Raw genomic sequence first — 14,399 nt, forward strand, 5'->3', positions numbered from 1 at the left:
GGGCAAAGAATATTTAAGAGGACTTAAGATGCGCATTAGGGGACAAACCCCTACCAGGGAAGACACTCATCATTTCTAAGTGATTAGACCAGTAAACCGGACGCATGCCAGTGGGTTAATAGACAACCATTTGACTAATTTGCAATTAGAAAAAAAAGCTGTTGACAGCGCAGATGACCCTGAGACAGACACAGGCACCAACACAGCCGGGAGGAGAAACAGAGTCACGTGTCCATCGTGAGTCCTCGTCAGACGGCGAATCAGTGGAGCAGCCATGGAAGCACACACACACACACACAGAGAGAGAGAGACACACACACACACACACAGAGAGAGAGAGAGACACACACACACACACACAGAGAGAGAGAGACACACACACACACACACAGAGAGAGAGAGAGACACACACACACAGAGAGAGAGAGAGACACACACACACACACAGAGAGAGAGAGAGACACACACACACACAGAGAGAGAGAGACACACACACACACACACACACAGTCCGGCGGTGCTGGGATTGGGCAGAGGACGGAGTCACGGGATTGGTAGAGTTCAGCTCCAAACTTCCTCTCCATCTCTTCACGGCGCGGAGCTGTCCACGGGCCACTGGTGCTGAAGCTGCCAGCGCCGCAGAAGACAGATCTGTTCCCCCCCTTCCTCCCATCCAGCTTCTTCTTCTTCTTCTTCTTCTTTTCTTTTTTCAAGATCAAGATATAAGAGGAGTCTCCAAGAGGACACAGCCATGGCTTTCATGGTGAAACACGTGGTGGGAGGACAGCTGAAGAACCTGACCGGCGGGCTGACGGAGGAGAAGCCCGAAGCGGAGAAGTCTGACGCCGCCGCGCAGGGGATGACCCAGGAGGAATTCGAGCAGTACCAGCAACAGTTAGAGGAGGAGAAGTAAGGCAGTGATTTGAAGCTTTTTGTGTTCATTTAAGTTTGGATGGAAAAACCAAAGCTTGTGTGTGTGTGTGTGTCTAAACAGTGCGTTTTTGTGCGTAAATAAGCAGAGCTCTCTCTCATTTCATTTTTTCTTTCTTACGCATCAATGCTCCTCACACAGCTGCTCCATCGCCCAGGGAGCTCTCCGTCTCTGAGCAAGGGCAAATTATGTATAGCACCGTTTTGTTTTTTTTTAAATTTGGGATTCCTGGAATCATTAGTCCATGGAAATGTCTACAGGGATTCGTGCCTGGAGCGAAACTGTGCGTGCGACTGAATAATGAGCCAGATTGTGTGGTAAATAAAGTGGGATGGGGTAAAAAGAAAAAAAAAAATGCTATTTGGATATTATCAGACAACCAACAGTATAAATAAATAAATATTGTTTTATTTTGTTGCTTATTAGTCGACTTTCATCATTCATAATTACTTCTCCAGATGGTTGCAACACATTTACATTTCACAAATGTATTGCGCCCCTAAACAAGTGGATAAATTGAATTTAGAATGGTATGGTCTCTATTATATGGCTAATTATGTTTTATTTGGTTTATTTTTTTATATATATATTTACAGCTGATACTCCAGCTGTGCAACTCGTTTCTCGTCTTTGCTCTGTTTCTCACCTGCAGCAGTGAATTCTTCACATGCTAATGTTGCTGATTTACATAGCTGTCATGGTGTTCTATCTCCTCGGCTGCACCGGGGGCAACAATGTGAAGTAACAACAAGGTCATTTCTGCAGACAGAGTTGACCCAACAGACAGCAACTCACTATTGATTAATGTGATGCTTCCCCTTAGAGCAGGACTCGCATATCAGACGATCGCTGTCCTGCTCATAGAATAAGCACTGATTAATGATGTGGATTAGATTCTGGTTATGTATTTCAGCTGTGACACAAACTGTAGGCGTTTAAAAGCAGCGCTGCACGCTCTCCTTTGGAGGATAACACATTACAAAGACCACTTTATCAAACTGTCTCCAATCCCTGGCTCCTTCCCATCAACACCAACTACCATGAAGGCATTTTGAGTGGGAGGCGAAGTCTTAACGCAGCATTAGCACCCACAGAGCTCTACGGGAGAGATGCTTAATGCTCTGCCGTCATAATGTGACCTTCAGTGGGAGTGAGTTATTAGTCTGAGGTGCTAAATGCGAGCGTATAGATCACGGAGAAGCCCACGCTGCTCCGATTAAAGCAGAACCAGGGTTGGGGTAGGGGGAGGTGTTCCTCACCCTGGCATATCACATGTAGACGTTCTATCACCCTCAACAAACCCGGGGCCTCACTGACAACCCAGGGCATCCGACGCCCTTGAGAGCGGGGAGGACACAGAGCTCTTCTCATTGGATGCGAGCGAGCGCTGCACTGGGAACACGTTTGGGCCCCAGCTCATGTTAACACAAAGTGAACTCGCACGGACAGCACCACGAAACGCTGCATCTCCAGATAGAACGACCTTCCTCCTGACACATTGGGTGCAAACACTTCGCAAAAACCATGCCCCCAGGTCCTCCAGCGCCAAAACCCATCTCCAACCCCAGCCCCCGCCTTTAGATGAGGCCGCTGATACACGTTTCTTTGAAGAAAATAATCTTCTGTGATTATTTTTGTTACATGCACCTTCACAGACTTTGTTTAAATGCGGCCTTTCGTCACGGTGTCCGCGCTTGTGTTTGGCCCTCAGGCCGTACAAGCAAGATTGTTTACCATCGTGTCACGTTGTTCACTCGTGATGTTAGAGGCATTCCGGCACATTTGGCAATTTAGGAGGGGACAATTATGAACTATACTGAAGCCATAAATATTCGAGTGACAGAGTGGAGAGAGCATTGCCAGCCACCTATAGTCTGCCCTCTGCTGGAGGCATCACATACTGAAGGCCGGGGGGTGGACATGAGTGGGTTTTTAAAGACAAATGACAGCAGGCTAACAGATGAATATTGGACATCTCAACATTTGGTTCCTCCGGGACAGATGTCAGACTTGAGGAACTTGAGCAGACGTTTGGAGAGTCATCTTTCATTCCTTTGCCTTAAACCGCCTGACAGTTAAGAAGCTCTTTTTATGGGTTTCCCGCCCAAAAGTGTCAGGCATTTAAGTGCAGCTAGGGAGGCAGACCGCATTGGCGTACAGCTAAAGCGAGATAAGTCCAGTATATGTGCGGTGAGTTGACAGTTGAAGGTCGAGGGGAGTGGTTGTGAATCTGCAGTTAGGAGGTTTCCTCTAGTAGTGCACATCCCTCAGAGGACCGATAGGATGCTGCGTCGTGAGCTCCTAAACATCAGCAGAACATCTCTTATTTCACTGATGCTGCTCTGCACTCTGTAGTCAACAGTGAAGAGCAGGTCACACCGATGCTAAGCTCCGAGGCCCCCAAGCTCCAAATCCAGCAGGAGCCTTTTAATGCTCTGAAAGCAGAGGTGCAACTGCACACAGCAGAAATGAACAGTAGATTTTCCAAAATTTCAGAGACTACTTTGTAACATCTTGGGGTTTGATTTAAATGTTATTTTGGAGTTTGCATCGCTATTTTGACGCTTCCCCACACGTGACAACTTTCACAGACATTCCTTCACACTTTGTTTGGCAGCTGAGTTGATTTAAGTTTGTATAAAATGTTGCCCCCCCCCCAATCAATATTTGTCCCCCTTTTTTTGCAGACAAGAACGAGAAGCCAATTTTGCCCAGAAGAAAGCTGAGAGAGCCACCGTTAGAAGTCATTTCCGGGACAAGTACAGACTACCAAAGGTAAACTGTTCCAGCTCTGCTTTGGCAAAAGAAAACCGAAGAAAATGCATACTTGGATTTAAGTGCAGATCATATCACTGTCATATCAAAAACCGTCACATCCTCACAGCCGTGTACTATACATGTCTATAAAGTCCAATGGGAAAACAAAACCTTTTTTGTTCTAAACGTCGTGTCCCTTTCTCTCTCCTGTCCTGTTGGTTGTCCACCCCAGAACGAGACGGACGAGACCCAGATCCAGCAGGCGGGGGATGACGTGGTGCTGCCCACGGAGCTGGCCAAGATGATCGCCGAGGACAACCAGGAGGAGACGCACAAGCAGTCGGTGCTGGGCCAGCTGACCAACATCCAGAACGTGGACATGGACCAGCTGAAGGACAAAGCCCAGGCCACGCTGGAAGACCTCAAAAAGCAGACGGAGAACTGCAGTCTCATGTGATCCGGCCACTCTCGAGTCCCGGGAGATTAGAGTTTAACTTGTGCAAATATTTTCCAAAGGCAGAGCTGCTCTGGAGGTAGAAGTATTCCTATTGCTTTAGAGGAGTGCCAGTTTGCAGAGCCACATAATAACCGTTTCTCTAGAAGGAGGCCCCACAGAAAAGAAAGGGGTTCTTAGTTCAGTTAGCTTTCCTGTTGACCTTCAAACATCCTCAAAAGTCACGAATGTCATCAGCATTTTTCTTGAAATAAGCTAACTTGCACTCTTGTAGATTTATTTGGCTCTTCCCATTGAGATTTAACCAATGAGATTAATTCTGCCTCTAGAGCAGCTCCTCCTCTGAGAAATATTAATCTATTAAATCCTTTGCTCCCTTCATTCCCTGACCTCCCCCTCGCTCTCTGTACCTCACGTGTCCAGTTATAACACAATGGGATTTTGCAGCAGAGGTTTCAGGTGTGTGTGACACACGCTCGTGTGAGGAAGCCATACGTTTGTTGCGTTAAATTTGGGAAAAGTCCTGTGGGGTTCTTTATATTCCAGGTAGGAAAGCACAAATAATTTACGAGCAACCAATGAGGCTAATTTTTGTCATAAGTAGCTTACTGATGTTGGCCCCTTGGTGCCCGGATTAAACCTCCCCGTGAGCTGCATTAATCTTAATTTTAATATTATCCTAGACATATCATTATAAAGTTGTTTTTTTAGCTTTATTCGTACTTCAGCGTGCCTTGGACCTCCGTACAAGGTTGTCTTCTCAAGAGTTCCAACATCTGTAAGCTACTATTTCACGAGGACGGGCCTTCTTGTTTGGTTCGGGAGATTTTCTTACTTTTAGTTTTATTAAGAGCAACAAATAATTTGTGAGCAGGCAGAAACTGTGTGCTGTATTTTGTAAATTGTATGATTTACGGTTAAAGTGCGTACAATAACTCTCCTCCCGAGATTGAACATAGCATCAACTACAAAGAGAGCAAATCTGTGTTTGTGCTGCATCCAGAGGTTAAAGGGACAGTTCACCCCGAAATTAAAAAACATATTTTGCCTCTTATCTGTTGTGTGTTGTCCATCGAGTTTTTAAAATATATATATATATATATATATTTTGGCGCTTTGAACGCCACAAGGTGGACACCTCTACGGCCGATATCTCCAAAACTAGGGAACTCACAAAAAAAAAATCCAGACTGGTAAATAGCACTAAAAGTGAGAGCCACAATATGTATTTTTGATATTGGGGCGAACTGTCCCTTCGAAAACAAAGAGAAAGCTGCTCAGATGAGAGACGTGTAAATGCTTTAGAAGTCGTATGCCAAAGCCTTCGTTGAGTTCGACCAAGATGAAGGAAAATGGCCCCAAATATGTCAAACGTGTGTAACTGTGGCGTGAGTATAAATCCACATACAAATATTTGTTGTGTGAGGCTATTGGCCCGTGCCGTAAACAGCAGGTCGCTCTTCGTTCCGTTTTTCGCCGACCTCGCCGAGGTCTCGTAGTGTTGACCTCCGACCCGTCCCTCCATCTGCGTCCCAGTGGTGCCGTGTTGTGCTGGTGGATTCGTGTTGTTTAGCCGATGTGATGCGTCCAGTGGTGTCTTATGTAACTCGGTATTCTGTCTGTGTTGGTTTCTAGCCAAATGTGAGCCAAGCAAGAGGGGGGGTTGGGGGTTGTCTATGATGTGTTACATCCATATAGGCTCCATTTTTGACAGTGTTTGATTTTAATGTAGCCGTGGTGCCGAGGGGCGATGTCAGCTTCGATCTCATGTTCGTCCTCGTTTTTCCTTTGGGTGCTCGAGGAATAAAAAAAGTTTTGCCTCTTAAGAGTCTTCATATTAACTTAAAGGAAATATGGGCAACAAAAGATTAGCGGTCATTTCCCTGCTGCAGGTGCCACACTACTGCTGAATGAAAGCTGAGGCCAAACATTTCAGCACAGCGGTTGTTGTGAACAATATATTCAGAACATTTTAATAACATAAAGCGGAGGAAAAGCTGCAATAAGTTCCTTTTATAATAGAGCTACTAGAATCATGAGACGAGATCAATAGGTGGAACAGAAGCCATAAAGAAAACAATTTGCTTTGTATGCGTGTGACTTGAAATAATAATTCAGTAATATACAAATGTTTTTTTTGTGTGTTGTCATCCTGTGGAAATTATATTCGTTTCAGGAAATGGCTGCCATGACACGCAGTTTCTTCTCGTTCTTTGTTTCACAGTATCTCTATCATTGTGTCTCTGAAAGCATTTCAGTGATTTGTTTTTGTTTTAACTGCAATAAACAGATTTTTTGAATAATTCATTTTGTGTGATTCTTCTTCGTACAGGGATGTGACTGTGTGTGGGGAGCCGTCTTACATGTGCAGACACCAGAACACCAGGTGGAGACAAAAATACACACCTATAGAAATGCTCAAGAGAGAGGCTGACTGATGCCATTATGATTGACGTGTCACTAGCGGAAAGTTGTGTTCTGTTAGAATTGAAAGATAAATGATACAGTTAAGCATTTTATATTTCATAAACATCTTTTTCCTGTCACAACAGTGCAGGGATAGAACTAGTTTAAAAAAAGATTATAACATTATAACCTCTGTAGAGGAAGAATTTATGGCAGAGCTGTTGTATTGAATTGCAATAGATTGTGCATTGGACCTAATGAAGTGGCCACTAGATCCATAGGAGGTAGACAAAGTAAAACAATACAGCCCCTTAAGTCATTTATTAATGATTTAAAGTAATTCATGGTTTTGCATTGGGCTGCATTGTATATCCAAATATTTGTGTCCACCTGGTGTCCGTCCATGCACAGACAGTTTTTACACATGTAGGTCTAATGCTGAAATCTATGCATGTTTTAAGACCATTCCGCCAAATCGGTTCCATTTGTATGTTATAGCTTTTCAAAATAAAACTGGTTAATCTCTGGCCAATTTATTTTTATGACAAGGTTTCTAAATGGAAGATGGCTCATATGAGTAACGGGACTTGAGTTTTTAGCGTTAGCTGACAAAGGAAATGTAGCCTCATGACACCTGTGCTAACAGCATGAGAACACTTACTATCTTCAAGTGGTTTACCTATATTTAAAAAAAAAAAAAACATAACAGTACTGTACATTAAGATTGACATTCTCGGTCATATGATGCTAAATATAGAAAATAGGGAGAGAGAACTTGCTCTGTGTTCCCATGGCCCTCAGGAGACACAAAAGAGGCTGCTTCCTGTTGATCATCAGACCTCTAGGATTTCCAAAGTTGTAAAAAGGCAGAAAGGTGTTGGGGTAACCCGACAAATATAATGATTTCTGATGAGAAAATGTATTTATGTCTTGATTGGAAATAGTCACAGTCACAGTTTGTTGCTCTTATTGTATTCGTATTAGTTTGTTTCTGCTCTTATTGTATTCGTATTAGTTTGTTGCACTTATTGTATTCGTATTAGTTTGTTTCTGCTCTTATTGTATTCGTATTAGTTTGTTTATTGTATTCGTATTAGTCTGTCGTACTTTTGCTCTGGTTTCTGCTCTTAGATGCTTGTTTAAGAAAGGAGATGCACTTATGACTTCTGGTGACTAGTAGTTCTCTTGAATACCTATGTTGAAGACACTTATTGTAAGTCGCTTTGGATAAAAGCGTCTGCTAAATGACTGTAATGTAAATGTAATGTAATCTGTCATATTTCAGTCTCGAACGGATCCCAGGTCGGGCACCCATCCGGTTTGGTGGAGCTTCTGGACCACTATGGATGGCCCAGCCTCTCAGTTTGGGGCAGTTTTGGGCAGACCTGATAAAAAAAAAATCAAGTTAGTTACCATGTGAATGGCACGAAAGCCTGGGCTGTTTGGTAGTTCTCAAGTGCGGTGTGAAAGGGGGCTCGCTGTAAAATATATTGCCCCCCCCTCCCTCCCTCCCCCCCCATTGATAGGCCGCGGTGCGTGGACAATCTTCAGCCGGGAGAGACACTGGGCCGCTGCATGGCCGAACTCACACAATTGGGGTGAAACGGTCCAGAAAATACTATTCTCCCCCCATTCTCTTCTATCAATCGGGGCTCTAAACCTCCCCCTCACCCCCCACCCCCACCTACCCGCCTGCAGAATGAGAGGCAGGCAGGGGGAGGGAGCAGGGGGAGAGAGAGAGAAAGAGTGACACAATTAGTGAGAACTTTTAAAGTGAGTTGTAGCAACAACAAAAAAACTTCCCAAAAAAAAAAAAAAAAGGGGGGAGCAGATTTTTTTTTTTGTTTTTGTTCCACGCTGAAAATCGGAGCCACTGAAGTTTGCAGATGTGAGCTTCTTCCAAAGGAATGCGTTTAGCAAACCCCCCCCCCCCCCTCCCTCCTCCTCCCCCTCTCCCCCTTGTGTTATTGCTACAGGAGGAGAGGGGACCACACAGGTCCTGGGTTCCACGACTAAGGAATACCGTAAACATTGTGTTTTATCCGGACTATCTCTTCACGGAGAGGAGCTGCGTTTCGTGACTGGAAACGGGTCCCACGGCTCCTCGACACCGGCCAATCGGTGACCAGGGCTGTAAATGAGAGAGAGAGAGAGAGAGAGAGAGAGAGAGAGAGAGAGGGTGGGGGTGGGTGGTGGTGGTGGTGGGAGGGAGGAAAAGTTTTCTTTCTTTTTTTTTTTTTTTTTTTTTCCCTCGACAGAAGGAGGGGGTGTTGTGGGGTAGAAATGCTCGGCGGACCGTGAAGCGTAAAGCGGCGAGCAGACGGACAAAGACGCACGGAGCGGGGACGGAAACAGAAATAAAACATCACCAGAGAAAGAAACCACAACACCGGGATGAGTGGATGGATGTAGAGAGAGAGAGAGAGAGAGAGAGAGAGAGAGACACACACACAGAGAGCTGCGGGGAAAGAGGAGTCCAGACCGGCGATGGCAGGAAAGATGAGTCCGAGTGTAGGAGCCGAGTCGCGGACGTTTCCTGCGGTTGAGTGCGCGTAAACCTCGGACACAGAGAGAGAGAGAGAGAGAGAGAGAGAGAGAGAGAGAGAGAGAGAGAGAGAGAGAGAGAGGAGCCGGGGCTGCACGTTTTGGAGTCATGGTCGCCCACTTTTGAACGGAGGTGTTTTTCCTGGAATGACTGTTTTTTTTTTTTGGAGCCACGCGTGGTGATTTCCCCTGAGTCAGACCCGGACTGGCCTCGCTGCACAGCTCCCCGGGAGGAGGCAGAGGGTGGTGGTGGTGGTGGTGGTGGGGGGGGGGGGTCGTTTATAACGGACCGAGAGTGTTTTCTTGGTAAAAAAAGCTGGTTTGGTTGCAGGACGCGTCGCCTGCGTGGAATACTTCTGAGCTACAGTCCGTGTGTTCGAGCGTGAAGCCCGCTTTACCCCCTGATCCCAATGTGCTGGTGGAGAAAGTGCACGTCGCCGAGCTAGACCTCCACCCAAGCATGCGATGCTGGTGCTGCGCCCTGGCCCTCCTCCTCCCCTGGGTGCTGCTGGCCCTGGACGCACAGCTCATCTGCTGGCAGGCGCTCCTCCGGTGCCACGAGGAGCCCGAGTGCGAGCTCGCCTACGGGCAGTACCTGGCGGCCTGTGAGGGGAACATCCGGGGACGAGGAGGCAGTGTCCGAGCCACTGCATCAACGCGCTCATCCGGCTCAACCACACGCGCAGCGGCCCGGATCTGGAGACCTGCGACTGCGCCCGGGACGCGGAGTGCCTCGGGGCCAAGCGGGCCGTGGAGCCGTGTCTCCCCCGGCGGCACCCGAGCGACGCCGGCGGGATCGGCTGCATGGAGGCCCGGCAGCGCTGCGAGGAGGACGGAGACTGCCACGCCTCCCTCACCGCCTACCTGTCCTACTGCGGGCAGCTGTTCAACGGCCGGAAGTGCTCGTCCAAGTGCAAGGCCACCATCCAGCAGATGCTGTTCATCCCGAACGGAGCCCTGCTGAACCGCTGCGTCTGCGACGGCGTGGAGAGGCCCTTCTGCGAGGTGGTGAAGGAGAACATGAGCAAACTGTGCTCCATAGGGGACCACATGGTTGTTTCTGACCAGCCGGACGTGGACGACCTCTACGAGGATGAAGACTATGATCCTAAAAGTGACAGAGAGGAGGTGCTGTCCGATCATTCCTCTGCTCCCCAGAGGTTGCCCGGATGCCTGACGCTCCTGTTTCTTTCTCTAGCACGGATATTGTACTGAGACAATGCAACATTTATTGGATTTATCAGCGGAAAAAAGAATCCCCTTCTTGGGAGCCGAGAGTCCAGCTGGAGTTCGGATGGAATCAGTGACTTGGTCAGAGACGCTTCAGCGTGGCCTCGCTGGATAAGGAGAGCTGTTCTGTCATCCCCGAGGCCTCACTGCCATTCCATTTTAGTTGCAGGGCGACAGTAGTGATTTGTGTGCGCTTCCCACAACCGTACAATTTGCATAGTAATTGGTCTTCGAGCATATCTCACTCAGCAAAACTGCTTTAAAAAAAAAAAGAAAAAGAAAGTGTGATTCAGATCTTCACATATTGCTCAGAGTGAAACTGCTCTCTACTCTGCAGACTGTTGGCAAACAGTTCTTCCAGGTGCCGGGGAGAGGAAGCGAACCACGGCGGACTTAGTTGCCAAGTGGATGGAGTGCCTTTAAGCAGCTCCCTGTTTGTTTGGTTGGGTTCAATGGTACTTGGGAGTGTGGCTTTATTAAGACCTTGGACAAACATTGGACCCGTCCCGTGTCTCTGTTTGCTCTGCTCTCCATTTCAGTGTGTGTGTGTGTGTGTGGGGGGGGTCTTTCTGCATTGTCGCAGCGACCGCACTTCAAATATTTGTGGGAGCAGCAGTCAAAGGGACGAGGTGAGGGTTGTGGGATCAAGTACTGAAATTAACTGAAGCGCCTCTTCCGGGCCACTCCGTCTGTGGGGCCCCTCCTCCTCCTCCATGTGAGATTGTTTTATTGAACTTTTCCTGAGACAGCCACCCACCCCCTCTTCCTCCTCTCCACCGCCTGCCCCCTTTCACGCCTTCAAAGGGGGGGGGGCCCTCCAGTCTTTATTACTGCTCTCACACTGCAGCTACAAGCCAGGAAAAAGGTGTCTGCTGCTGGTGCCAAAAGGTCAACATATCAAACCTGCTGCTGATGTTACCTGAGGTCCACGCCGACAGCCCAGAGATTCGAACCAGCAGTCAGTTCAGTCACACATCTTTTGTCCACTATTCCACTTTAAGCCAATTAGTAACAAGGGAAAGTAAAAAAAACAACGTTTTTGTTATTAACGATCACTTGTACTGCCAATTCGTGTCTTTGCCACTTGAAATTGTCAAAACTAATCTTTTTTTTGTTTTGTTTCTGTCACGACGTCTTGAAGAATGTTGCTAAAAGTTAAATTATGAAGCTAGAATATGAAGAATGTGTACATGTTTTACAGTTATATGCAGTAAAGTAAGCCAACGCGGTCACTTGCACGCCTTTGACACAGTACGGACACACAAAAGTAGCTCCATTGTTTTGATGTGATTTAGGCTCTTTAGGTTTTTCCATCTCATCTTGTGCAGTGAATACTTCAGAGCAGTGTCTTCCATGTGGGAAGGTTGAGTTTTATAATAAAATGTTTATGAGCTAAAGTGGTGTTGTGGTGTGATTCGTCCACAGAGAGATCAAGAGAGGAAGTAAAACGATCAGCTAGGTTTGAAAGAGGGCCGTAATACTTCACCATATTAGATTACTTTGTTCTACTTTATAAACTTGTGATAAACTGTGTCTAAAGGCCTCAAAAGCAGAGGTTCTTTTTTGAAAATGTAATTCTCAAGTCTGCAAAGTGAGCACAGGATGTGGCCATGTCTCCCTGTCTAATATTTAAGGGATTAGCTCAGTGTAACTGAACCCCGGTGAGGAATTTAAAGTGTCTAGCTTCCTCCTCGGCTCAAGCAGCTATTAAACCGCCATTATTTTCAGAGGACGGAGGCAGAGTGAAGGTAAATAAAACACGTGAGCTGATCCAATGGAGTCGTTGTATCAGAAGGACTTTTGTCAATATGACCAAAAACTCTAGAGAACCAACTGTTTCAGAGCAGGCAGCCATTTGGGGCTTGTTCTACACTCGCAAATTGTAAAAAGAGGCATTTGGCATTTAGGTGTGAGGTGTACACCTGCTCTGCAATTGTCACTTTAGTCACGTCCAAAAGGTACATCAGTGCAGTGTCGAGAGTTAAAAAATATATGAACTGACAGAAAAAAATGTGTTTAGCAAGACAAGAAAGAACTCATTTTGTGTTTACTTTCCACATTTCAACTGCTGCCACTATCCTTTGATAAAAAAGACCCGTATCTATGACCTCTCATTTTGTCCGGATGTCCCCAGGATTGCGTGACAAAATAGACCCGCATGTGACGAGTAATGACAAGTTTGTAACTTTTAGGTTTAAGGTGACAAATTTCAACATCTTCAAGCCTGGAGACGACTCCCGCACAGCTTCTCCTGATCTTCTCGCTAACCACAGGAATCCTCCGGAGCTTCCAAAACGTCCACTGTGTTGTTAAAAACAGTGAGATACAGACAAAGACAAAGAGGGCCTTTGGGCTACAGTAATAGCAGGACTCCCTCCAGTTTAGTTGGATTGTTCTTTTTGGTCCAACCTGTCTTAACCATTGCCATGCATCTTAAAGTCCTCCAACATAATCACCCCGCCCCCTTCAACCCCCTTCAACCCCCTCATCCTGATTCTGGGAATAAAATCAAAACAAACATGAGCAGAGCAGCCTCGGGGAGTTGAGTGTGTGGAGTGGGGGGGGGGACGACGACACAGAGGCAGCACTGTGCTGGAGCCCATTTTCTAAATTATCTTTATTCAACATGTCTCTAACAAACCCCCGACTCCCCCCCCCTCTCTCTCCCCTCCACTCTCGCTCCAACGCTCCAAATGGGGAGTGACCCGGGGACTTAGGGGGCTCTTGTCTGCCGTAGGTACAATGTCCCATTCATGATGGCCGCTATCGGGCCGCAGTGAATGGATGACCTGCTCTCGGTTTTTCGGCGCAGGGGTGCTGGAGTCAAGGGCACCCGGTTCTCTTCAGGTCTAGAAAACACAGAGACCCCTCTTTATGGGGGTGGGGGGGGGGGGCAACGCCGGTGCCAACATGACCCGTCTGCTGTCCAATTGACGGTATCCAGAGAGAGAGAGAGAGAGAGAGAGACCGAGGGAGGCAGCCTGGAAGGGGAAAGTGCAATAAGTAGAGCTGCAGGGAAATGGAGGCCAATTACAGCCACAATGGAGTGGGTTGTGGGGTGCCTTGGAGGTCCTTCCATTACAGAATCTCCTTCTCTGGGTTGCATTACTGTCAGGATATTCTACGCAATTGGGGTTGGGGGGGGGGGGGGCAATATAAACTGGCAGAACTCCCAGGAACAAGTAACAAAGCCAGTACTCGGGTCAAAACTGCATCCAAAGTTTTCCTGGCAGCGACGAGCTCATGTCATGATTAAAGCATCGACGCTGAGCCAGCACAATGGGCCCCGTTAGCCAATTAGAGCCCGGCCACAAACGCAGCGCCCTGAAGGTTCTCCACCTCCACCTCCCTCTCGTTGCTCCAGGACTCGGGGGGGCGGGCGTGCGGCTCTCATTTCTAACCAGACAGTGTGGGAGTGATTTACACCTGGCAGGCCAGGTGAATGTGATTAACCAGCTGGTGGGGCAGAAAACAAACATTACTGCAGACCTGAAAACCAACGTTTAAACCTCAGGCCACTACAGCCACACGCTTGTAGAATTTATGATTTTTTTAAATGAGCAAGTCATTGATTATTTTCCCAGGATTTTACCTCCTTTTGGAGTCAGTATTTTGAAGGGGTCCTTCAGAGTGATTTAGTATTGCTCTACCATAAAGTTGAGGTCTGTTAGCACCGTGAGCTGCGAGCCGCTGGTTGAGAGGCAATTGAAATGCTCCCAATCTCGTCTATGGCACTTTTAAATATATTTGTACTCTCCACGGCCAGAAAACCCTGATGATGTCTTCCTGACTAGTAAACTGTTTAAAATTGATAGAGTGCACCTCTAAATCCAGACTTTTGACTTTCTCTATTCTACTATTCCTACTCTTGGTGTTCCTCCATCTTTTTAAAAGTCTTTTCAGTATTTATAGAAGTTTATTTTCCCTTTTGAGGTTACTTTCTTCTTGTCCGGGGAAAAGTACAACAGCATTGGTTAACTATGAGCAACCAGTAGTAAGAAGGGAAACTGCCGTAGCTCTGTAAAAGCAGCTAGAGCTATCAAGAATATTAGAGGAGACGAGCGCATTAAAATATTA

General features: G+C 46.8%; 2 protein-coding genes across 2 annotated transcripts; both read left to right on the top strand.

The window, feature by feature from the left end:
• The first annotated feature begins 472 nt into the window (after positions 1-472).
• Positions 473-4,242, top strand: cplx3b (complexin 3b). The gene is made up of 3 exons (XM_054619447.1): positions 473-909; positions 3,619-3,706; positions 3,921-4,242. The coding sequence occupies exons 1-3, from the start codon at positions 752-754 to the stop codon at positions 4,143-4,145; spliced, it is 471 nt and encodes a 156-aa protein (XP_054475422.1). The 5' UTR covers positions 473-751; the 3' UTR covers positions 4,146-4,242.
• Positions 4,243-9,370: 5,128 nt separating this feature from the next.
• si:ch1073-459b3.2 (growth arrest-specific protein 1) lies at positions 9,371-11,658 on the top strand. Its single transcript, XM_054619126.1, is given in 2 exon segments — positions 9,371-9,709; positions 9,712-11,658. Coding segments are annotated over 2 exon segments (753 nt in total). The 5' UTR covers positions 9,371-9,552; the 3' UTR covers positions 10,308-11,658.
• The last annotated feature ends 2,741 nt before the right edge of the window (positions 11,659-14,399 follow it).

The sequence above is a fragment of the Anoplopoma fimbria genome, chromosome 2 (assembly GCF_027596085.1).
Source record: "Anoplopoma fimbria isolate UVic2021 breed Golden Eagle Sablefish chromosome 2, Afim_UVic_2022, whole genome shotgun sequence".
Classification (NCBI taxonomy): Eukaryota; Metazoa; Chordata; class Actinopteri; order Perciformes; family Anoplopomatidae; genus Anoplopoma; species Anoplopoma fimbria.